This window comes from Opisthocomus hoazin, chromosome 4, assembly GCF_030867145.1.
Source record: "Opisthocomus hoazin isolate bOpiHoa1 chromosome 4, bOpiHoa1.hap1, whole genome shotgun sequence".
NCBI lineage: Eukaryota > Metazoa > Chordata > Aves > Opisthocomiformes > Opisthocomidae > Opisthocomus > Opisthocomus hoazin.
This window is the reverse complement of record NC_134417.1, coordinates 68,090,572-68,117,755: the sequence shown is the minus strand read 5'-3', so window position 1 is coordinate 68,117,755 and position 27,184 is coordinate 68,090,572. Positions and strand designations below refer to the sequence as shown.

The 27,184-nt window shown below is 39.8% G+C and overlaps 1 protein-coding gene across 2 annotated transcripts in view; it reads right to left on the bottom strand.

Moving 5' to 3' along the window:
- The window catches only part of CDK6 (cyclin dependent kinase 6), a 138,271-nt gene that overhangs the window by 98,025 nt on the left and 13,062 nt on the right, over nt 1-27,184 (bottom strand). For both annotated transcript variants that reach the window (XM_075419335.1, XM_075419336.1), the window contains exon 3: nt 10,033-10,168. In XM_075419335.1, the coding sequence (XP_075275450.1) occupies nt 10,033-10,168 (136 nt within the window). The remainder of the gene's footprint in view (nt 1-10,032; nt 10,169-27,184) is intronic.

Here is a 27,184-nt window from a genome sequence, read left to right as displayed (position 1 = left end):
ACTAATCTGAGACTACGGAAACAACGGTTTCAATTCTTCTTTGCTCTAACCTTGGAATTCTCAGTAGGTCAGTAGCGTAGAGGATAACAACTGGTTCTCCTCTGGTAGCTCCTCTAATGTGCAGTCTTTCAACCTCTACAGCTGGAGCGATCTGCTTACCTAAAATTAAGCAGAAGCTTAAGTACTTTGCTGGAGCAGAGCCTCTTCTCCCTTCGGGGTTTCTCCTTTAAGGTCTGAAGTTGAACCAGAAGGTTCAGTTGCATATTCCAGCATGAGTTTAAATGTTTTATGTATACTGACATAAGTGGTAGTACTGTCTAGCTGTAATGATAACAGAAAGTAAGAAGAACCTAAAATACTGATGTTTATGAGTCTTTGGATAAGGCTTCCACCCATAAATAAAGGACAGATTTGATCTAGGAGCTTGAGCCTTTGTAATTTGCTCTTCTGTTCAGGCTTTGCATGCAAACAAATGAAAGGCTGCTTGCTAACTGATGCTAAATAGCATTGCATCACACTCACCCCTGGAGGAACCCTGAGGAGCCAACACTTACACCACAGCAGGATATGACCCATAGTTGTGCTCTGGAGTACTGACATTGGCAAATATTACAAAACCACGTCTGCTTTATTAAAACTACAAATAAAGTAATCTTTTTAATTTCTAAATATTTTTCCTTGCTGTTGCACCAAGAGCAAACAATAAACAGTATTTCTGTTATTTCACTCATGTTTCCATTCTAAATTTTCTGTCTTCTGGCAGCTGCTTGTGAACTTACTAATAACGTGTGTCTTTATTTCGACGTCTTGAAAAGAAGGACATTCTCATAATGGAAGAAAGCTCATTTTATTTCACTTTGAAACCTGAGAAACCTGTAACACGAACCATACGCTGATTACAGAGCACTGATATATAAAGGAAACAGTGTGTAAATGTGTGAAGTGGCTGTGGTGGGGAAACAGCAGAGCGAGAAGCACTGTTTTAGACAGATAATGCTGTTGTAGGATCTGATTATTGTGACTCATGTTTAACAAGGTATTGTGTAAAGGCCAGCCAAAACGAAGGATCTGTTATGGTGGGCACTATACAGTCAAGGGTTTTCACACAGCCTCTTCCATTAAAAGCTCACCAATAAAATGGACAAGACAGACCCCAGGTGGAGAAACAGTGTGACAGTTCCACAATATTACTTTTTTATGGGAGTCAGCTAGGAGGGGATAAGCACAATGGAAAGAAAAGTGATGGAGAGGAAAGTTCTGGAGGAAGGGAAAACCAGAAACACAGGGTGAAAGCGAGCTGAAAAAATGAAGGCGGAAGGGAAGGATGGAAGGAAGACAGGGATGGAAAAAATGGGATTAGCACAGGTGGAGAACACTGAGTTGAAATCACTGGAAGCTCTCTGAGTGTCAGAGTTTTTGGCTTGGGTTGCTTCAGCAGCTGAGTGTAGCTGGCTGATGCCACTGGCTGGTGCTTCTCTGCAGTTCTGTCCCTGACGGCCAGAGGACGGGAAACAGGGACGAACCCCATCTGTTCTGGTATCTGCAGGGGTGGGCGGGACAGGGGCTCTCCATGTGTCTCTAATCCAACACACTGAGTAGGAGGCAGAGGCACATCCTCGGCTGGGTCCCATTTTATTCCTTCCCTGTGACTGTAACAGCCCTCATTCCAGCTCAGCTGTATCTGATGATGAGCTGAAACATAAACCTATGGGACGGACTCTGGGAATCGGTAGATATACGTGTGTAGAAACACATGTGCATGTGTAGTTTACCTTCAAGTGTATATGTACAAAGACAATATACACCAAACCACTCCCTAGGCACAGGAGAATTGGTGCTACCCCTTCTGACGCTTCTCTAAGCATCTGAGTTGCCAGTTTTGGCCTCTTCTGGCCCACAGCTATTTTGAGATCATGAACTTCACAGACAGTAGAGTGATGACCATCAGGCTTCCCTTTCCCTTTCTCCCACTTGCTCAAATAGCAGCATTTTTTCTGCAAGTACGTTAGAGGATTTTTACAATAATCATATCATAGAAGAGATCATAGAATTGTTAAGGTTGGAAAAGACCTCTGAGATCATCAAGTCCAACCATCACCCCAACACCACCATGCCTCCTAAACCATGTCCTGGAGTGCCACACCTAAATGTTTTTTGAACACCTCCAGGGATGGTGACTCCACCACTTCCCTGGGCAGCCTGTTCCAGTGTCAGACCACTCTTTCAGTAAAGAAATTTTTCATAACAGCCAGTCTAAACCTCTCCTGACGCAACTTGAGGCCATTACTACAGATACAGGTGTCCTCCGCCCAAAGCCTTTGCCTGCAAGATGCAAGTAAAATAAATGTCTCTGTACATATGTATATATGTATGTGTGTTTACGTGCCTATATATAATTTTAAAATTTTTAAAGCTGATTTTAAGTTCTACTTATGAAAACATGCAATACAAGAAAAACTCCATCCTTGTCCATTTGTGTGGGACTTTGTTCTCTGGAATAAGCTAAATACATCTGTAACAGAGCAAAAGAAACAAACACAACATATCTCGATTAAATCAGTATGCCATTAAAGTAACACACTTGAAATTAATTTTCACTGTGGGCTACAATAACCTGCCAATTCACTGGCATAAAAGCACTGCATACAGCTAGTGCAAGAGTATTAAATTTCTTTTGGGGTGGAATAGAGAAATCAGTTTTGTAAAAAAACAATTTATTTGATTACTATATTATCTTCTATTAGCTATGAGCTGTCTTTGGCCAACTTTTGAATTATTTTAGACTACAGCTGTATATTTGCTGTGAATAAATATGGACACTTTGTCAATATCCTAGTACAGAGAACCTGAGCTGCAATAACTTGGGTTGGCTGAGATGAGAAGGGTATCCTGCCGCAATGCTTCTTGTCCCGAATTAGCTGAGTTCAACCCACAGAATCTGGAGTTCAACATGAAAAAATCTGTTGGCCAGGTTTCCCAAATATCTACCTTGTCACAATTTCTGTCATTCTGTTTCCTCTTCCCCATCTCTGTGTGTTTGTTTTGGGGTGAAGTACAGCCTTGTGGGAATGCAAAGGCATAGGGGCCTGATTTCCTTCCAGGGCAGAAACTACTAAGAAGAAAGTGAATCCTATCTGGCCCCACAAAAATCAAGAATGGCTCTTTGAATGTCTCCTCTTTACTTCACATCTGCTGCAGTCTGACCTTCAAATTACTTGGCAGAAGTAACATATGGCTTGCAAGCAAAATTTAGAACATGGATAAATCCAAATATTTCAGTCTATTGTTCTGCCACTGCTTTACGTCCACCATGAGCTGCAACAGCTTTCTCTTCATTGCTTTAACGGCAGCACCTCATCTCTGCTGAAGTGAAAGACTCTGAAAACATGAGTGACTCTTCTGCTGATCACTGAGGCAGGATCTACTTCCAGAGCAAGTTGCAACGACACACCACTACCACGAGACCAAGGAAAGCACCTCGAAAATACCCACCACTCCAAGGAACTGCCCCTGCCTGGCTGCGGAACAGTGCGGCACTGTCTGACATGCTGCCTCGTAGTCCAGCCCCATTTTTACACCTGCTTGAGCATTAGTCCTACCACGTGCTCCCTTTCTTTCTTTCAGTGTCATCAAAGCATTTCACACAGCAATTGCTACCACACTGATGTTCTAATAGCAAAAACCCAATGTCATGAGAGTCTCAAGAGAATCCAGAGCAGTAGAATCCATAAGCCTTTTACAGCATCACATCAATATGCATCTCTGCAGGACTAACAGAAATGAAATGAGCTGACAGCAACATTTCACTTCCAGTGTTTGTAATACTGCAATTTTGCAATGACTTGATCATCAATTCTATTGCACCAAAGGTCAATCTCCATTGTTGCCCACAATTCAGAATCTCTTCAGTTTCTTAATTCCCTTTGACTTTCTGAATAAAGAGGATTTCTGGCCCTCCATCTACTGCAAACAATAGCTTCCTTCTGACTTCAAAAAGGATGTGTCCCTTAGGGCCCTACTGCACTGTACTGCTGCCTTGAGAGTTTGGGCCATAAAAGAAAAGTATGTTGAGATGTCCATTTAGAGAGCCCTTGATAGACATCCCTTCACAGTGACATTTCTAATTCAGTGTCATTGTTTTGGAAGACTAAAATTACTATTTCAGGCAGGTTGCTTTCATGCATTATGCTACAATGTTGCTTGACTGCTTTCCAAACTGGAACAACTGAAAAAATGTGAAGCGCTTCAATGATTTTAAATCACTCTAGTCAGGACTGAGTGATTTAAAATTATTGGAGTGCCTCACATTTTTAAGAGCTCTCAGTTTGCAGGCAATGGAAGTCTGGGCAGTCCTGGGCTACAGCATTGCAAAAAACCAACTATATATTATCATCAGTTTGAAAACGCTTGCGTTTGAATTTGGAAATGGTAGGGATTTGGAGATATTTAACGCCACCATAATTAAAATCAGTGGCTGTACACTGACTGCAAAAAGGTCCAAGCCAGATAAGTAACTGTACGGATACAACACTATATTTTGTAGCAACCTGTGCTCAGCAGTCCCTTCATCCGAACTGTGACTCTCCCCAGCCCCTCGGTCAGGCCGTACATTGGGAGCTGCACCCCTGCACCAAAGGAGACGTGGCCGTGTCTCTTCACACAGCACAGTACGGGAAAGAAATGACAACACCTGCAACACAGGGAACCACCACCCGTAGGAGAATGTCCTCTTTTTAATGTTTAGTTCCTTCAGAGCTGCGGCTTGTGCAGGGCACCTGCTCTCCCTCCTGTTACCCTTCCATGCAGCAGTTCAACCCCTGATAGTAGGATAACAGAGAAAAAAAATAAAAGATTTATCCTACAATAATATAGCAGTTCAGTCCTTATGATTTTTATTTATTTATAGTGGCAACCCTCCTTTAATTCATAATCCAGATTCAGAACAAAATTTATTGCAAAATACTCTGAAAAGAATGAGATCCTTAGCAGCTGTAAATGGGCATCATTTCACCAAAGCTAATGGACTTACACCTCTTAGTATCAGCTGGAGATCTAATCCATTATTTGTGGACTTTAAATTCCTTACTAAGTTTTGCTTCTTTCTTTACCACAAAAGTACTGACAGGAAAATGTTAGTAACAGCTGTTCTCTTAGTATCTTTCTTATTAGTTTGAGTAGGCTCTTTTTTTAGTGACTTTTAACTTTGATATTGTCAAATATGGCCACACTCTGAAGACTCGCAGTACTGGTGAATCTCTTTTCCTGGAATATCTTGTGCTGTTTTCAGAACTGCATGATTGTGTGACATCTGCTCCACATCTCATACGTGATCGACTGAGTAGGTACAACCATGGCAGATGGCTGATGACTCACCTCACAACACTGAACACTGGCTTGCTTTCTGAGAAACAACACCTTCATATTAATTTTCTAGGAGTCTTGCAAAGATGTGACCGGTCTGCCTGGTTTGACAGCAGGTAATGTAAGTTAAAGGAAATGCACAGGGATGCAACAGAAACATTTATTTATTCTAGGACTGGGGATAATATTTTAAAATTCAAATTATGGGCTACTATCAGATAAATCCACAAAAGGAAATTAGGTTCACTGCTGTACTTTCTAAATTTACGGCATCTAAATAGTAAAATCTGGATCCCTGAATCAGATGGAGATCTAGGCTTCCTATGCAAAGGAGATATGGAATGATATCCACTGAAGCCATTCTCTTCAGTGAGGAATCGGGAAACATCAGAGAAAAGGATATACCTTAAACCCTGTTCTCTCTGTGATCTGGCTGCCCTGTTCCAGGCTGGGGGGAATACCATGAAGATTCACAGATCACAGACCTGGGTGGAGAAGGACATTCCCAGGTCTTCTAACACCCCTGACGTATGCACCTGCTACATCGGAGACCTTTGTTCTGTTCCCTCCTCTATTGACTGTCAGACTGAGACAGGCACAGCCCAGACAGTACGTGTAGCTTGGGTAGGCTACGTTCTGCTCAGTTGTGAGAAAGCTATTGCAAGAAGCCACGAATTTACTTATAATGACATTACCTCGCAAAGTTAACTTTGTTCATTACTAAAATTAAACAACTTCGGTAAACTCGGTAACCTTCCTCTCGTTTTTACAGGCCCCTTGGCCCAGCAGAACAAGATAACTGGAGGGAATGCCAAAGGGCCATTTCTAATCCACTTAATTTACAGCTCTATATACCAAGCCATTATATGTGCATATTAATTTAAAGCTAAATATTGTTATATACATTGCAATGGCTTAAATCAATAAAGATCAACTTGTTTGCATGCACATGATTTCCATATTAAAAATATAATTAGTGTTATAACAACCATACCCATATCCAAATCATTTAGGATCAAAAAAACCCATGCCAGCCTCAGGAGCCTCACATCAAAATGTGACCACCCAGCTTAAAGCCCCAAAGACTAACACATCAAAATGCTTTAGTGGCCTCTTAACTATTAAAAAAAAAAAATCTTTCTGTGGCAGAGATGTGTCATTCCCATTTCCACCACCCTTATGTCAACTAACAAAAGTTCCTAATGAGCCAAGTCTGTCAGAGGCTCAACTGCTAACGCCATTAACATTACCAAAGACCCGTGCATGACTAACAGCTGTGTCCTAAGGAAACTGAACTCATACCTTCCATTTCCACATAAACTGCCCTAAAGTTAAAGAGCATCCCAGGAAGAAAAGAAGAGAGGAGACGATGGGTAGAGAGGAAAGAAGGAAGACGTTGTTAATGCTGATTCTGATTCATACCGTATGGTACGTATATTAATCAGTTCTGACAGAGGAAGCCAGCAAGGGTGAGCAGGACTATAATCCAGTAGTTAGAAAGACATATTAGTTAGATTAGGGGCTTGGACATAGTTCAAAGGTGCACGCCATGTCCACGAGTATTTGGAGTCGTGTGCTCCATCCCTCTAGCCCAAAGTTCACTCTATTAAAAAACAATGGAAGTGCTTCAGCAGAAAAGATTTAAAATACCTCTGTCCAGAATAACCTAGAACTTAGTAGCCAGAGCTATGGCCACAGAAACAGATGACAGCATTCATGCTTCTAGCAACAGGGAGGGGAAGTGAGCATGTCTGCCCTACATCCTGGGTAAGTATCACTCACCTACCACCAGGCAACGCCTCGAAAGGAAACTGCCTCTCTTCTATCGTTCTATGGGCACCTGTGGGTATGTTCCTAAAACACCCTCTGGTGTGACTCCTGCTGCAGGGATTTAGGCATTAGTGAGGCACTGCTGAGCAGCATTAAGACAAAAGCTTTGGTTGTGTTGAAATGATCGATACAGTTAGTTTCTCTGAACTGCTCCAGTCTGACTACTATCTGCTAAACATGAAGGAAATTCTTAAAATGGTACTGGTGTCACTTATATTCCCTGACATTATTTAGTTGGTAACTAAAAACCTCAGCATGCCCCAAACCAGCAAAAGCTGAGTCTCCCTCCACTGACTGGTAGGTAATGATGGTAGTTAATTCACACAGAAAAGATCTTTCGGGGCTGATACCTCTCTCATAGTAATTTTATGTCATTCAAATTCCACTAACAACTGTTGAGTTTACACCATGGTGCCAAAGAGGTATATTAGATCCTTCAACTTCAAGCTATCCAGAGCTTACTCGGCTCATTTGGCACCTCTGTGTTGCTGACACATGCAGAACTTTAACAGATGGTCTTACAATACTGGCAGTTGTTTTGTACTGTGCTAGCGGTGAAGGGAAATACTCTACACAAATTGTCTGCAATTCTGGAAAATAAATGAAGTACAAATCCATATTAACCTCAAAAGCCAAACTATAAAAAGTCAGATTAGTCATTTAACAACGTATGTGCTCTGGGTTAAATGCTCAGTTGCTGCAAAATGGCAATATTTCCTTGCAGTCAGGAGAACTATGCTTTGTTTCAGTTTCTACCAGGAACATCCATAAAGACTGTATCATTAGAAAAGTATCGAAAGGCATTAGGAATAAGCCTTGAGACCCTTCCTCATATAAAACAGGGTGCAACTGAAGTTAACTGCAACTCTCTTTTTTCCCGTGCCAAACAGAATTCAAGAAATACAGATCAGCTACTGTGCAAATGTTGAAATCAACAGCGATCACCAAGTAAACATCAATTTTACATTTTTCCTCACACATTTAAAAAGAGTTGTACATACCACAAGCTGAATTTTACACTCACTAATTTCACTGGCTGCAGTGGAACTTGACTGTACATAAAAGACCAGAATTGCTCCTCCTTGTTTCCATGTGGCTAAATTTTTCTCTTTTATTGTGCCAAATTATCAGGTATATCAGCTGGGTTGAACTAGTAAACCACATACACAGAATAGTGCTTTTCTAAATTAAACCAAACAATTTCCTTCACCAGTATATAACCTCCAATGTATGTTCACACATACGTATTACAGCCTACTAGTGCAAATTTAGAACAGGCTTTCGGAAAATCACAAATGTTTCAGTTCAGTGCTCAATTCTTCTATTTGCTTTAAACGAAACATAGCTCGAAAGATATTTCAAACTGAGATTTCAGAGGCTTGGTCATTCAGTTCCCACCCACTTCAATCTATTTAGTTATATATATGTCAGTCACCTTGCACGCTATTTTCACGATGTTAGTTACACTGAAATAGAGTTCCCTTAGGTAGCTTAAAAGCCCTAGAAGGAAGTAGAACCCTAATAGCAATATCACAAAATGATATGCTTGGTTCAAATGCAAGAGGTACATTCCAGTCTTCTGCTGGGACTGAATCAAAGCTGAATCCATTTTTTAAAAATTTTATTTTACCCACTAAAGTTGCTTAAAAAACATGGTTGCTGGAACTGACTGATGTTACACATTTGTGACTTTGATACAAGTGAAAAGATCTTTATCAGTTTTATGTCTAATTTTATACTGAAAGATCACACAACTCCTAAGCTTGAAGCTGTTAATAAAAAAAAAAAATTAAAACAACTGAATTTCAGACAGGTTTCATGTTTTCTCTTCCTCCCTCAGGACTTTTGCCAGACTAATATGACACTACATATTTCCAGAAAGTACTTCTACAAATGCAGGGTAATCCGTCTCTGAAAGCATAAATTATTTCTCCTCATGAAAAAAGAAAAATCAAAAGCAATGCTAAACAGACACAGTTAAAACGTAGGAATATCAATCTCTCTGCTTCTCTTCCCAGGCATAAACATTTTGTCAAACATTTCAAGCTACGATCCTCAATGTATGGTCCTCAATTGCACTTCACTGTGACATTCCCAGTAGAGAAGAGGAGTTGGTATACTTATTTTAGTACTGATAATGCAAGCACATCCCATCCCGGGAAGAGGTCCTCCCTTACAGATGCAGAAAATGAGATGGGAAAAGTTCACGATCATCCTTCCAGTTACTGAGAGCCTCCCCAGCTTCTGCAACAACTGGTCACGGCTACTCCCTTCCCTGAGCCCATCCTCTGCAGAGCTCGCCACAGGTCCACAGTGAACATTTCCTGCTCCTGGAAAGTACAGAAACCTTTCTGGCAAGAGGGGCATGAAACAAAAGAAATCTCTTAGGGAAACTAAAGGCAAAGGGAAGGGGATAGGAGCACAGGATTTATTTTATCCATTCTAACAATATCACGCACTCTACCAGACACCTTCTAGGGGAGGTTCAAGTCATCTTGGAATAAACAATAATGCAATAATCTGCCTACAGCTGCGAGCAAAGGTCATTCTTAATGATTTGGAACACCACGTTTGGTAAAACAGTAGAGATTCAGGGGATTTATAAATCCAAAAGAGAAAAAAAACACCCAAGTGCAACATTTCCACAAAGAGATTACATCTGTTAGTGAATACAGTTCTTTGTGCTGCAATTCATGTCCCAAGGTGGGCATGACTCTTTTTTTTGTTATTTTGATATAGCAAAACCCTATGGAATCAAAATGCAGTTTGTCCTTGTGATCTATCTGCTCTTCCCGTCTAATACTTTCTGAAATAATATCCAGAATCTTTCTTCTTAAATACCTTTATAGTTTCAGTAGGCACTCCAGGCTCTGGAACTTTATCCAAGTAAGTAGTCAAGTCTTGATCCACATGTTCAAATACTAATGTTAACTTCGTCTCTCTGTCTGTTCGTGACACGGTGCACACATCAAACAATCTGAGAGGAGGAAAAGAAAAGAGGAGGTAAGGATACAGGAACCAGCACAGACATACATACCTTGCAGCTCATACATGTCTATTTAAATTTCTTACAGTACATAGAATGGTAAAAGCTTTCCAAATGTAAAGCAATGCTTGAGCTCTTGATTTATCAGATAATTACTGATACATCAGTAATATCCTATCTCTCTTTCATGTGTGGATTCTGAAATAGAATTAGGAATTAAGAATTCATCAGCGGTTCAAAGTAAAATAATTACATGGAAAGAAAATGGGTTTTGGATAGAGCAACTAGAGTTAATACAGAGAATTGCGATATTTATCCACACTCTCTGCTGAAGCACTTACAGCCATCTAATAAAAAGAAATGCGAGAAAGAATTTTGAGAAGAAGATACAGGGTATATGCACCTTCAGTTTCTTCCCATGTTCACCATTACGTAGCTTTATAATTAAATCTCCTTTGGCAGAAACAGAATGTTTTTGCTGATTACTCTTGCAAGTTCCTGGACACAAGGAATACCTTCAGAGTCAAGACACAGTCTGGAAAAAAGCTTTGTGCACAAGATGCCACTACTAAGAAAGCTTTCTTCTCTCATCACTTTCTGACATTCTTTTACTGTAATTTCTTTATAATTTCACCTTGTTACACAGCATCAAATTCAAACTAATTTGCAAAGCTCTTCATAATGTCACATTCCTATCCGATTACTCTATTTTCTATTGTTTTCTCTTTGTAATTAGGATGTATCTCACCTTCTCCACTTCATCTACCATACCAGCTTTAATCACTGTTGTATCTTTTTCACAGACATCTGCCCATCCTTCTGTGCTTCACACCTCAACTTATACCGGTGACTTTCATTATCCTTCCTCAAGTCCCACTTCTACAAAATCACAAGAGGAAACCATTTCCCTGCTCGCATACTTTACGAATGTATTTATTAATTTAGTTTTAAATTGTACAGATCAGATTGCCTTTCCCTCTGAAGTGAGGTAGAAAATCAATCACTACTTTTATTAGGTGACAGTAATTTAAAAAATGTGCAAATACAGTTATTGAGAAAATAGTCTATACAGTAAAACTGAAGAATGTTTCATTGATAACAAACCAGTGCTGACACCACTGCTTATTTTGGTCATCATCATAGCAGTTGCAATATTTTATTACATGTATCTTTCCTCCTTAGAATAACTGCTTCCTTACTTTATGCACAGTGTAGGATTTCTGATAACATGATCAAGTTATTTTTTCCTTTGTCCTAAGACCAAAGGCTTTATATGCAGGATCTGTAGACAACAGATCACACACAAAGCCTTGGGGGTCACTGCTTTTCAAAGAGGACATCTGACAAACAGACTAGGAAAACACTTTATACTGAGTTTTTACTTCTTACCTTAAATCTCAAAATATTTCACAAGAGAAGGGAAGATAAGAATTGGCAAAACTACCTGTGAAGACTGTAATTCAGTTTTAAGAAAGCAGTATGTTTCACTTGAGATGATACAGATTTAACATGTTAAGGCCATGGTCCCATTTTAACAGCATTTCCTAAATAATCTTTGGTCAGACACTTTAAAATTGTTTATTAGCCACCATGTTTTGAAAATGGATGTATGCACATTCCTTTCAGCTTAAAGAAGCTTTTCAGTGAGTAATAATTTGGGAACCAGAGTTACAGAATACGGAGAGACTGTCACCCTACCTCTACTAGAAGACTAGTCTGTACTTAATCTGCAATCATCATATGCACACATATTAATTAAATTATTATGGTAACATAGTGACTGTGACAGCAAATGTCTCGGCAGATTTTCATAAAGACAAATACTGTTCTCTTTATGATTCCCTTAATGGGGCGTACACGGAAGATAGATGTTCTGTACATAGTAAATCAGTTCTGTGAAAAGTCACAAACCTTCCTGAAAAGTGCAATTTGCTGGTATTTGGCTGGAGGTTAATAATCTGCAATATATTTATATAAATCAATGTGGAATGTAGCCGGACTGCCTATAACCCCAACACATGCAAATAGAGAGGAGCCAGACAGGTCTGAACATCTGAACATAAACACTGGAAAATATTTCCAACTGTATGATTCCTTTCTGTTGACCTACATTTACCTAAAAATGCTCTAAAACACCTTTTTTGCCAGGTATTCAATACACTGGCAAAACTATATTTTCAACCATAGCCGGATTTAAACATTTAAAGTAAGATTCAAGAAAAAGAGGAAAAAAGATTTCACTGCATAGAATATAGAAGCAACATGTAATTTTCAACTCATTGTGGAGGGAAATGCTGATTCTCTGTTTAATTTAATTCTGGCCTTTTTCTGGCACAGCAAAATAAGGAACTCAGAGGAGCGCAGTTCTAGTCACCTATTACTGAGTAATAATATTATCACCGAGTAATAATATTATCTTTCCTTTTTATACACCCTTTATGTGAAACTCTAAATGCTTTACTGTTAATAAAAAACCCCGCAGGTCCTGCACCAGGCTGGGTGGAAGCACATTGTGTTTACTCACAGAAAATACAGCTGCTGCCTTAGAAAGATAGTAATTTAAAGCACAGCTTACACGAATCCGTGATATTACAAAAAGACAACATCTGGCATTGCCCATGCCAATCATTCTGGAAATAGATTGAGAAAGACACAGCCTCTTTATTTAGTAGTTTCCATAGAGATAAAACTACTTTTTATAAATTACATTCTTTTATATCCACTGTGAGAAAATAATCCATAAAGTTGTCTTCTTTAGCTAGAAACATCTCTGCTGTCTCCAATGCACATCTCTCAAAGCCATTTCCTCATGATTTTCTGTACATGATGGGTTAGTTTTGCATGTGATGGCCTCTCTGGAACAAGCAACAGCAAAAGGCCTTTTATTTAAAGAGTTACTATGTGGACACTGACCTAAGCGAAGTAAACGTACCCCAATTAATACAGGATTTCCATACTGAACACTTTGTAAACACAAGCCCTGCCCTTCTATTGTACTTACAAAAGAAACGTTTGAATTATTTGATTAAAGCAAGATCCGCTATGGAAGTCCTGCAAGTATTTAACAAGCTGTTTGGCTGGGAGTCACACACCGCCTGATGTGTCGATCTGAACTGGCACACTGTTGAACAGGCACTTTTGGAATACCAGTGTTTTAATACAGATATTTTTTCATTTAAACACTTAAAGTAAACAAAGCTTACCAGCTACAAATCTATGTCTCTGTTTTATTTTATGTGTCTAGTGCCCAGTGGATCTTACTATAACCTAGCAGAATACCCACCTTCCTACAAAAATGCTTTGATTTTTTTGAACACAGAAAACTAGATGATGCGTCTTGAAGTTTCTGTAGCTTCTCACAACATGTAATTTGACAAACACAACTTCATCTTCATTTTACAATATATAGTCTGAATGCTTAATGCTTTTATAAGAAAAGACACAGTTATGCCAATTCCTTTGAAAACTATTGCGTATACTGACTAATTTGGTAATTGCCTCTAGAAAGTCCTTAAATGTTACCGGACTTGCTTTTGAGATGGTCTGAGAACTGCTATAGTCACCCACTTTCACGTGGAACAAACATTTTCCTCCTGAGCAAACTGAGATAAAAGCGATGGAGATAAAACCCATCAGCCCAAGCCACCCGCAAGAAATACCAAAACCCAGGTCTGACTGTAAGACCTGACAAGCTGTAGGACATGAGTCCTCTTGGCTATTGTCAAACAGATGAGTAAGTACATCTGGACAATTAGCCAGATCGTAGTCAAAGAAGGGAAGACCGAAGAATCGGGTATTTACTGCCAATGCATCCAAAGGCTTATTGTTATTTTTGTTGCAGTAGGACTAATCCAATATGAACACATATCCCTTTCCTTTGCTGGTCACTCACAGCACTGAACAAAAACACAGTCCTTGCCCTCTAAAGTTTTTCAATAACCTGGATTTACTTTGATTTTCTTAGCAACAGTGTCCTCCTAGGAAGAGTTACTTCCTAGCTTCTGCATGACAGAGAAAGAGAACTGGAGCCATTGATTTCTGAGTACAAGAAATGTTTAAGCAAGGTGTGGCGTGGTAAGTGGTGGCATAGTAATCTGCTACAGTTTTAAGGTTTCTTAAGTCTGGACAAAGACTCAGATGGAAAGAGTTTGGTGGTCTCAACCTAACTCTGAAAGTCATTTATCCACTTGACAGAAAACCAGCATAGAATTTATGTTTGACTGACAGTGTTTATGCAAACACCACAAGATTGGGATACCAAGACTATTACAGGTCACGACTGAGGTTTATTGACAAATATGGAGGGGGGGAGCCTGAATAGCTTCTGCTTTCACTGCCTCTGGCTCAGGTTAATCCTGTGCATCCATAATTTTCAAGGGCACAGAAAATTTCAGCCTCTCATATCTAAAAGCATTGAAGAATGACAGGCAGGGATCCTTTGAGTCTAAATTTCAGTAGCAGCATTAGACTTATCTGTTCTCTGGAAGTCACTCAGCAGCAAGTCCTTCGTTCAACCCAACTTCTTCAACTACGTACTCCTCAAAAAAAGTTTTGCCCATACTTTGAAAATTAGCTACTTTCTCCTTTCTTGCTTTTGCAGAGGAAAAAGACTCCACTAACAGAAGCCAGTCTCTACTTGGAATCACATATACCCAATATATTGTAACAAAGGGGTCCTATTTCAGATGACGAAGACAATAGCTGGGTGAGTGGAGTGGAACATGTGCATTACGAGAACCATGTCCCACGTAGCAAAACAGGAAACAGAGCTTCACACTCAGAAACGTATGACAGAGCTCTTTCCCTTTGTTCAGGACATGCTGCTTTGTCTCATGTTAATCAGCAATCACCTACTCCTCCATGCCTCTGAAAGCTGGCATTTCAGACGTAGATTTTTCTTGTTTGAAGGAGCTTTAGTGAAGTACTTTTAGATGAAAAAAGAGCACATGCAGATGAACAGGCCACTAAATTCAAAGTATCTCATGTTTTAAGTGCATTTTTTCTGGGATAACATTTGTAAAACCATGTCATAACGCAAGACCTAAGTTCCATTTTCCAAAGTGTATGGGGTCTTCAGGAGCTTCCAGATGTGCTTGTCATGCCAGCTGCAGCTGCACCAGTGTGTATCAATAGTTAGGATATTCCTCCACGGCAGACTGCAACTTAATGCAGAGATGCTTAAGACCACGCTCAACTGACCCACCTCAGGACTGGAAACGTTCAGCATGACAGCACAGCACTGCCTGCAGCACGGCAAATCAGCCCACCGTGAGCTCCATCCAGCAGCAGCCAGATGCCTAGAGTCAAACTAGATTAATTAAAATAAGCTTGGATATCTCTACATGGCTCATGGCAACTTTCTGTCTCAAATCCTTATCCTCTACACTTCTACTGGGTTCTTGGAGTTTGTGAACATCTTTCCTGCCTCACTACTCTTCCAGGAAAGAGTAGCAGGATCTCTTCTTGTCTTCAGAAGAAACCTCTTTCAGGCAAATAGCAGAAAAGGGCAGAACATAACATCAGATAACATAAATGAATTTATCTAGGACAGGCAGATGTTATGCAGATAGATGTTTTCAAACCTGCAGTCACTCATTCATTATCTGCTGCACACAGAGCAGAAAAAGCTACCACAAAAAAGCAATTGCTGCAAGGCAGCAGAAAGTCCTGTCCTGGAGACCTACTCCAGCAAAGCCCAGCCAATATTCTTGCTTAGAGCCCGCTCACCAGTGAGGTTTAAGGGAAGGAAGGGGGATATTAGGATGACAAGGCAATCGTTCATCTGCAAGCCGAGCTTCGTGCTGTAATTTTTTCCAGTCTCTCTCCCTTTCTGACTTGGAAAAATTATTTATAATGCTTAGCTGCATAAAAGATGTTTTTGTTCTTTAAGTGTGTGTGAAGAAGAGAGGCAGAGAAAGTGACAGAGAGAAATAGATGCTCTTGAAAGCAAAGTAAATAGCACTGGCTAAAGTCCGATAGTGTGGGTCGACTGGGCAAGCTTTCAGCGCTCAGTACTGACGGCAGCCGTGACCTGCAACAGCCCCGCTCTCCTGTGCCGGGCCCCACGCGAGCAAGGACGAGCCCTGGTGCCAGACTGAACGGTTTTGTGATGCAGACAAATGTCTGCTCCAATGAAACCACCAAAACTAATCTTCATTTTCAACAGAAGCCAAGATTTGTGCCCAAAAGATGAAAAGGCCAAGTACATTTACTCACTGTGCCACCCAAGTCACTAAAAGATGCAGTTGCTGAAGAGTTTTACTTCAGGAAAAATACGCTTGATAAGATGCTCTCTGCACCTCTCTGTTTATCTTTTTTAGCCCTCACACTGCCATTTCTTGTTCACCTTCTCTGCGAACGCAGATTATTTTTAATAGGCAAGGACCAGAAATGGATCTGGTAAAGCTCAGTAATTCAAACAATACCCTTCCTTGCAGAACTTCACTTTCAGGACTTGTCTTACAGTTCACCAGTTTCTGAAATACTTAATTCCTCATCAGTCCATTAACAGCTTCATCTCACTGCAACTGATTTAAAATCCCAACTGGCCACACACTGAGCAATTTCCATTACCAGGGGAAAATACCAGCCTGCTGGTGCCTACGCTGACTCCTGGGCGCTGCTGCACCAAACAGACTGTCAGATTCTCTCCGCGAGGGACAGGCCAAGTCACCCCCAAATCAGAAAAATAACGTGGCCTGTTACGAAGACCGTCACTGACAGATTGTTTAGGATCAGCAATAGCAGTCTGACCTATTCATAGTGCTCTCATGTGATCCTCAAGCAAGCAAATGTACGCTGCCTTTCAGAGTCATGTACACTGCCGTTATACCGTGCTGCGAGCTTCCAGTAAGCTTCCAGTTCAGTGTACAAATTAAAGATGCTCCAATTCATTGGCTGTGCGTATGCATCTTTTATTAAGCTTTTCAGATTTTCTGTAGAATACCTTCCTCAGGGAGAGCTGCATTCCTTTTTACATTCCCTAAATTGCTCAACATGTAAATAAAACTTATGTCTGAATATTGATTTTGTTTAATTCAAATGAAAGGAGCGTAGAAGTTATTCTGGACTCCCAGCTGTACCTGGTGCAAGATGGGATACAACAAAATCTAGTCTTTATTCATAGACAAACTGATTGTTACAGAACTCCACGTTTCAGTTTACATTCTGAATTCATGCTTGTGCCAAATCTACAGGATCTAAATCTAAGCTGATCACCTCATTCCTAGATTTAAATAAAACTAATCACTCATCTTCGGAAGGCTTTACAACACTATAAAATATCACTTCTTCTTTAGTAGGTCAATAATCTCATCTATCTACACTTGAGACATAATGGTGATGCCAGCATATCAAAAATAACAAAGGAAATAAATAATAAACCTCCTCTCCATATAAAAAGTATTCAGAGCAAAAAATCAAATGTCCTGTTGATACTCTGTACCATTGTACACAGGTTTTTAAATCCTTGTAATATCACAGCAGTTCCTGAGATGTTTAACTCAGCTTTTTTTAGGTGGTAAGTAATTCCAATGCGAATTTGATTCCAAGCTCTTGCTTTTTAGAGATGCATGGGGAAACCTGAAAAACAAGAAGCAGGTACTGTAGAAGATGACAGAAGAGGTCTACTGTTTTGCTGCTTACCATCAGATCAGGGACTGCTGTTCCTGAATGACCTCGAGGTTATTCTACAGCCATAATTCCACTGGAGGATGGCGGCTGTAGGCAAAACTCAGGTTCTGCTTGAATACGAATTAACCTTCCAGCGTATGCTAAGCCCTCAGGAATACAAGAAACCACACCCTGACTGACAGCACTTCTGAAGGGTAAATCTAGTCATCAGAGCCATTGATCAAGCAAGGTACGGGGGCTTGCGAAACGTTGCAAATATGCCCGAGTCCTGACGACGCTGCTGCAACTTCCTAGGAAGCAGGGCTGGTACGGGCAGCGGCTGAAAGGAGCCCAAGGCTGGTATGGTGCTGGGGGAGACGGGCAGAGAGAGCACGAGGTGCAAAATGTCTTGCTGTGGTACTTTTACTGACATCAACAAAAGTTTTGATTGGATCCTCAGAAAAGTATTTTTCTAGTGTTTTGTGAAACACCGACACACTAAAGCCTTGTAAGAAAATACATTTCTGCAATGCTCTGTAGGAAGAGACGGGACCAAATGGTCTGTATTTCTCAAAGAAGGATCAGGAGCTGACTTTTAGAAAGGGAAAACTTCCATAGTTGAACAATACTGTGAACTCACTGCAACAGCAAAAGAGCAGGAAAACAGAAGAATAAAAAGCCTAAAGAAAAACAAAAGGCTAAATTGGCTAAAGTTGACAATGCTGATATGCACAAAGTAAATGCACAGCATATATGTTAGTAAAGAGAGCTGTTAATTTGAAAACCAAATTCTTTCTTTTTAGTCCTTTGAATTGTATTGTTCCAATGTATTCAAGGAATTATTCAGGAAATCTGTAGGCTCTTCAATCTAACATGCTGTATATCCATGTATGAAACAGAAAGCAATTAACGTACATAGGAGTAAAACACAGTAAAACATGGCATGGTTCAGTCATGCCCATTTGTTTATATTTGGGTTTATTACTATGTATCATTTCTTAAATACAATGTTCTTGGCTCTCTAGATGATATTATAGCAAAGAAAATCCTTGGTAAGAGAACGAAACAAGCACGACTGGGAAATCAGGTGCAAACTTCTTAAGAGTCTGTTTATTGCTATGACAGCTGGTCGTTTGACACAACACAAGCTTTGAGCAGTATTTTAGGAAATGTTTTTACATCTGTCAGTACAATAATGCAATTCTGGAGTTAGAGTAGTAGTGCACAGAAAAAACCTGTCATAGATCTTGATCTTGCACGATCCACTAACCCCGAACAGCCAAAGAACTTACGCTGCACTTAACTTCCAGCACGTAAATAACCTAAGTGACTGCTAAGGAAGTACACAGCATCCAAAGCTTCATCTCCCTTCTATGCCTGGTATCTTTCAGAAATGAAAGCAGAGAACAAAACACAAAAGAGAGAATTCATTGTCTGTATACATGGAACAAAAGACAAAGGGTCAAAAAAGGTCATTTTTCTCTTCCTTATACTTGGCCAGTCATTACCTGGACACAGCAATGTAAATCCCTGCATGCTGTTTAAACCTGTATTTACTATGATAGTTGGTGTTTGTGGTCCCTGGTCTGGCTTCACTCACTCATGCAGTGAGAACTCTAAGACTTGGGGGCCTGCATATGAGCTCCCCTTTTGCACCTCAACGTCCTTATCCATACCACAGTGTCTCCTTCCTAACTTTTTAGTTACCTTTAGGACTCCAGTTAATTCTTGAATATGGCCATACATCTTTGAAAACGATGTTCATGATTTATTCCAAAGAGTTGATCACCATATTTGTTTTTCCTTAAATTCTGAAATGAACAAAACTGTGAACCATTGCCTTCCCAGTCTTTACCTGGGGGACTAGAAAACAGCAATGGATATGAACAGTTCTTGTTATCTTACAAAATGGAAACAGCAACTTAGCACCAGATATTTAAACCGCACAAAAACAACTTGTAAAAAATGCCTAAATCTGTTGAAAGAATCTGTTTATGGATTCACTAGAATGGCTCAAAATTTCCTGAAAACGGACCAGACACATCCACCCACTTCCAAGGCAAGCACAGTGGTTAGCCGGCGAACGCAGTTGCCACACTCAGCAACAGACCACGAGAAAATCCGAAAGGCTTCTTACATTTTGTGTGTTGATTTCCACACATTTTTCCTACATGAGGTTAAAAGACATAAAAATAGAGATGCAGCTCACAGTGCTTTTTGGCTACACTTGATATGGGGAATGACTTTGATCAGACTTTGATGCCAGACGTGTTCCCAAGAAGCCCGTGTGCCGTGATGCCAGGGGCACCATTACCTAGAGACAAAGGGAATTGCTCCATTCACTTCAGCAAAACCTGGAAGGGAGCACAGTGAACTCAACCGACCTGCCAGCGGCACTACACCATGTCCTATCACCACCACTCAGCGTGCTACGAATCACATCCCATCTGCCCAAAAGTAAATTGCACTTAGGTGGTTTCCAAAAATCAGAAAACAAAGGCAATTGCTCAAACAAGTAAGAAAAACAAACAGGATTTGGCCAGGTTTTAGGAGGCACCCAGATTTATGCACCTCAACACTGCTCTTCTCTCTATAAGTTGCATTCTAGAAGAAAAACTGAGTGCCAGAGAGTAATATATAACTTTATAAGGGAAAGAAAACAGTGAGGGGACATTTCTTCTAAAACTAAAGCATCAAAACTAAGGGAATACAAAGTTACGGTAACGCTTGTATTCAGCACATACAGAGGGCAGATTTAAGGCGCACAAGAAAGCTAACAACTCCATTGAACATAGCTGCCTTTGGCTACCCATCATCAGACATTCCAACGCCATCCATTTACACAAAGCCTAGCAGAGCTCCTGGAGCGCCAAGTTCTCCTCTCAGCTACTGTGGAAGAGATGCCACTCGTAATGGAGCTGCTCATGGTTTTGGTGGTTAGTCTGAAAAAGTCACTGAAGTCTCCATATATTCAAGGGAAAGGAGGTTGGTTGAATTACTCGGGGCGGGGGGGAGGGCTCTCCCTGCTTGCTATGGAAGATGCCTAGATGACTAATTTAGACCACACACTTGAATTTAACTGAATTTAGGAGAGATGAGTCTTTCCCAGGAAGACTTAACTGAGAGATTTTACTTGGTGGGATTCCAGATTATATTCAATTGATTTTTGAAGATATTTACAAATATTTCTTCTCATGAGGAACTGAAAAAAAAATTAAAGAGATATATTAAAAAAAAGGACACTGAAAACGTCTCTGCCCTTTTCACTCAAGCCTCACAGACCAGGATTAATGCTAAAAAGCTCTGCACATGAGAACCTTTACCTAAGCCTCATGAAGTCGGTACATGCATTTAACTGGCTTTGGCTTGGGTCCAGAATTTCCTTCAGTTTGAAAGGGAGTTTCACCTGTGACAAACTTGCAGGGCTGAGTTTCATATTCATGTTGTACAGAACAGAAACAAATGGGACTAATAAATCTTCAATAGAAATTTACAAGATTTTTCTGGCTTAATAAATTTAGCCAGGGGGCAATTGCTCTTAAACACACGACACATAAAAAGGGATCCTCGTTTCCATTAGCATGCAAATTCCTTACAGGTTTCATCAGAATTTAAGAAGTTGCATCTTACAGGGTTTTAAAAATGTGGACTTCATGGCTGCTCTTTTCCCCATGCACAGTCATTCACACGTGGCTGTACAAGCTCCTTGGCTGCCATGGCATTTCTTCTACTAAGCTGTCTTTTTTTTTTTTTTTAGATTAATTCATAGCACATGCAAAAAACCCTGTCTATTTCTGTAAGATGCTCAGGCGCTTTCATCCTCCAGTTCTCCAGGTAGATGTCTAATACACGTTTCCTCCTTTTCCAGCCAGTTTACCCGGCACTGTGAGCCAGCCATTTAAAGATTAATGCACGCAGAGTGAAGTATTCTACAGGCTGCACAGCTCTTTAAGTATTTCCTTTAAGCTCTTGCACACATATGTAAAAGAAAACAAATTAAAGATTATTTGCAGAGTTTGGCAATGAAAATGAGGTGTTAGTAGCATTTTGAGCTGGCAGTAAATTTTATTCGACTGTTTTACTACTTTGGGGCAAAGGCAATTATTTCTTTTGGGGCGTTTTTTAGCAGCGTAAGATTAGGGTTTACATTTTAGTGCATGGATAGTTTTGAAATAAATTCAGCATTTTGTAAATGATGGTGTATGTCAGATGCAATTACATGACAAAACTGTATTTTGCTTGTTTTGCAACAACATCTTTCAGATTTCTAAAAAAATATGAGCAAACTATAATAAATCTTGCAAAACAAGGTCTGGTTCCTGGAGCGCTAAAACATTTTTATGTCTAGGCAAATGCAAACTAGGTACATCTACCCAAGCCCTGCAAGCCAATGAGAGAGAGCTCTGCGCCGTCCGGGCAGCCGGTGTCAGCCTGGGCTGAGCTGGGGAAGGTCTGAGGACAGCAGAGCGTAATGGCTGAGGCTCCGCAGCGCTAACATGGCTCCGCGGCTTCCAGCTGGCTCAAAGCACCGGCACAGGGAGTAGGCATCTGCCTGCGAACGAGGCAGGGCTGGCTCACGTCTGCTTGCAAGTGCTGTGTGGACTCACAAAGCGGTGGACACAGACTACTTAGAATCATAGAGCAAGTCAGTGTCAAAACTGTCGAGCCTTAATTAGCTAGAAATTTATCACTTCAGGTCTGTCCCGCTCTTACACCATTCCCTAAACTATCTGCTCTTTCTCGCTTCAGAAGAATACTGGGTGAGGTGGCAATTGTTCTAACCTTTTCTAAGCCATATGTGAATTGTTTTATTCATATAATTATTTTCAAGAAGAAGTCAATCGACATCAAGGGCTGGAGGGGTTGGTCCTCATTATTTTTGCTAATCCATTCCCAAAGCCTGCAATCATCCTGTTTACCTCTGTTCGGAGAAACAGCGCAGAAACGTGTACCACAGCTGATGGGATTGAGCCTTTGTACGGTTGACTAAACAGGCAACACTACACGTCATACAGGGCTCACAGAATCAGCACAGTCTACAAAAGCCTCTTCTGGCCATGGTCAACTTGCCTATTCCAGTGACATACTACTATGTGGTTTTTTTTCCAATTTCTATCTCTTTTCTATCTAACAGAAACAACTACCCCTCTTAGCTCTTCTTTAGAGCTTCCATCTATTTTCTATTTAAAAATGTAGTCAAGGAAAAGCCAAATTTTCACACTGTGAAATGTATCTAATTGTACTGGCATCATAATTTATGTACAATTTCGATACGAATGTTCATGCTCAGTGCACCACAGGCTTTTAATTAAACTGCCACTGGACTACCAACTGTATCAATTCCTATATCATGTAACTTGTCTGTGTGTGTGTGTGTGTGAACACTTACCAGTGGCACTGGCCTAAAAAGACAAATATACTTTTTTCACCCACTTGGCCACTATAAACTGGAATAGCAGGAGTTAGAAAATAAAATAAGATTTCCAATTCAAAGAGTCAAGAGTAATTAAACCAAACATATACAGGGAACACATTAAGGAAATGTACAGTCTTAGATAGTAAAGATACGGCTGCATTAATTGTAAGACAAAAAAATGACATCATAAAACTGTCAAGATAAGTGATTTAGGATCCCAGGTCCCAAATTACAACATAACCTAGGTATTTAGGGTAGTCAATACATTTGAGAATTACAGGACTTGTTGTCCAAAGTGCCACTTCTCAATGATTTTCAATTAGTATCCCAATGTCTAAATCGTATCAGATTAAAAGAAAAAACCCGAGACTACCTGCCTGCATTAACAAGCACCCACGTGACAGATGCTTACGAGGATGCACAGGCACCACAAGATGCCTCATACCACCCTGTACCAAATGCAGAGCTAGAAGCAGAGCTATGGCCCTGGAGCTTTTCCTTACGGTGCATTTGAGTTCAAGAGCGTCACCGTCACCACAGGTCCCTGCAGCAGTACGATGTTCGTGAAATAAAACTCCAAAGTTATTCCAGGAAGCTGACCTCTACCATTTTACACAGGATATTAAATAGACCCCAGCTGTCTCCGCTTAGAAGTGACTTAGTTCATGTTTTATAAAGGTCTATTCAGTCACTTTCTAAATTATCACAGAATTGAAGTTCTTTCTGTGAAGGAAAAGTTGAACTTTCTGGTGATTTCCCTTACCTACTTTCCATGCAGGCATGTCTTGGTTTTCAAACATCACAATTGGCATCTATATGTTCTGAAATAAGAATCTGTGTCTGGATTATGAAAATATTGACTAAGAAATAGCTGTCTCAACTCCATTTGGAAGAAACTTACACAGTAGAACATTTTTTTTGCTAAATCTGGGAAGACACAGTAGTCTTCATTTCCATGAATGCCTATATACGCAAGCCCCTATGGTATACGGCTATTGGTCTAAGTGCAGCACAGTTTGCCTGTTTTCACTCCAGAAGGCAGAGAAGTGACACGGGTTTAGATTTAGCAAAGCACAAGAACGCTTTGCAGTCTTGTGAAAATAACAGTGATCAATATATTAGAAACACCATGATAATCACGTCCATTCACAAAGTTTTAGTGAAATTATTTCAAGAACTCCACAGGCTTTTTAAGAAGACCCTCCATTTAAAAGCTGAAAACACGATATTGCAATATTTTTGTTTCAAGGGTGTGCTCTGGAACCAATGAGTTCTGGAACTGAGTGAATAATGCAGTTTAAAGATGGTAATTTCATGCTTGAAAGAAGAGAGATCAAAGTGACCTTAAATTTACAAGATTTGAAAAATTTAAAAAAGGGTCAGTATAAAAAGAAGACACGTGATCCCAGCATCTAAATATTCCCTAAAGCCTTCAAAAACACATATTTGCCCTGCACACAGGAGGCAAAAACAGCCACCTATTTCAAAAATGAGTTCGGGTACTTTTAAATATTGATATCCCCAGTTCAATCGCCTGCTGTGGCAGACTGTGCCCCAGTTAGGTTAAGCCATTAGATGTTTACTCTTTTGGATATTGCCTGGGCTCTTTGCCACTCACATCAGGTTTTATAATTTTCATTTACTCTTTCCAGAATACATTTAGTAAAATTTACTGTTTTATTATACTTAGGAGTGAGACGGCATTTCAGTTCCAAGTTCCAATTTTCAATGTCATGTAACTTTTTAAAAACAATTAGCTTTTGGGATGGGTTTTTTCCAGGCTTGCCTCATTCCCTTTAAGTTTTTTCTTCTAACTAAAAAACAAAACTGTTCAGACATTTTTAAGGCACAGGCTTTAAACTGATTGCAGTCCTACATGTCTAGCAATCCTCATCCATGTTACAAAATAATAATTCTGAACTTCCTGCTATAAATGCAGTCAAATTTTGAAATTTTCATGGTTTTTCTTTTCCACATATACACACACATGTAATATGCATATCGAAAGAACTTAATAGAGCGGGTCATTTGCTTTACTACAATTATAATGTCTTAGCCACTCCATAACAAAAAAAAATGTTTTCAAGCTACGTATATCAAGCTATACAACAACTAGCTCCAACAGACGCTCAACATAAAAAAATGATGGAGCAAAATCTGTTAGCACTATTGATTGATTCTAATTTTGCAGGCCATTACAGAGCAATGTGGGCTTAAACGTTTTGAGATTATGGAAAAATAAAAATTCAATTTAAAAAAAATATATTCCAAGAGATAAAGGTATAGTACCACTGCTTTCCCAGCACTTAAGTCTTGGATAATTCAGAGTGGAATATAAGCTAGACACTAGAATTTTCCAGGTACTTGCAACTGTACAATCACGTAACTTGCTCAAAAGGAATTTGAGGCAATGAAACTATGTGTAGCATTAGAATTTTATCAATAATGAAATAATTAGCCCACTTAGTGACAAATTCTGCCTGAGACCAGTATGGTAGAATGAAGGAAAAGGAGAAAAATAAGCAAGAGAAACTACATTTGAGAAAGCTTTGAAACATGCCTTAAACCACTTGCAGGCTGCATGACTGGCCATCTCCAACACACATCTTCAGCTACTCTTCCTCTTGTAAAAGATTAAGAAGTTTTGACCAAAATGGCTTCTGCTGGGGCTTAAAATTTTGTGCAGGAGGCAATTCATTCTGTACCAGGGTGGGTACGGAGGGTTTCCACACTTCTCTTTTCCAAAGCCTGTTGTTACTACAGCAAGGTTGGAAACCATCCCTTTACCAAATATATCAGACTTAATTATTGTGGTCACTATGACCATGTGTCTTGACTATAAGAATTTCTTAAACCGGTTACTGCAAGTTACTTCAGGCTATGCAGAGAGTGATCTCTCTTCCTTGTATTCCAGGAACAGATGCTTCATTGATGGTGTCTGTAAGTTTTGTCTTTAAACCTTATCTCATTTGTCCACTTTATTATGAACAGTGGTTGAAATTTTCTTTTATTATTGTTTTAGTAAACTCCGTTGACTTTCCAGCTTCTAGAATTACAGGCTCAATATCCTTTCACTGATCTAGAGGATAGCAGAAGATTTAAATTTGTTTTTTATGACTTAAGATTTGTTTCTGCAGAAACTTTGGGTTACTGGAAATCAATCAGTCTTTCAAATGTATTTTCTTACAGACATCACAGTATCCTATTGATCTGGGACATTCCAATACACTTCAAATGTCTTCTAAAAAGACTCCCTCATCAGTGTGACTCACCTATCTGGGTTTTATCTATAGCCACAAATACCTTTCATTTTTAGTCAAATGGGTTACCTGAGTCCTCTGTGCAACTCCTAACTATTCTTGCTGTTGTACTGCTGTAGTCTTCAGTTCCAGTCTCATTTCTGTTCATATTTTTTCATTACTGCATAAAGATTTCCTTTTGAAATAAGTGACATCTCTAAAAGATGTTTTAATCGGACCAAATAAGATAAAAAGCAATAAAACCTTCTTGATTTCTTAAGAAGAGAGACAATATGAATAATAAGCAGCATAGAATTAAGTAATGCCAGGTAACTGGTTTTTTTTTTTAATGATGTTGCAAACGTAAAGGCAATGTGATGAATGGGATGCCACGCGATGAAGACATACAGGTGCTCAGTTCTGCAGAAGTACTAACTTGTCTGGGCCCTTACAAGAATGCCATATCTTTTCAGTTTAATGAGGCATTTAATTCTGATTTTCAGACTATAGTCATTGATTCAAACCTGTCTGGATATGCGTATTATTGCTTTGATCAAAACTTGTTGCTCAGCGTTTTACAAAAAGCAGAGATGCACCTTAAGGCAACGAATTGATTGGAGACGTCTGCGAGGAAACCACAGAGATCAGTGGTCAGGCCTATCTCCATTAACAATCTAGAAGGTTATCTAAGGATAAACAACACGCTAATTAAAAGTGCAGATGCTGCTCTATTTCTTTGTT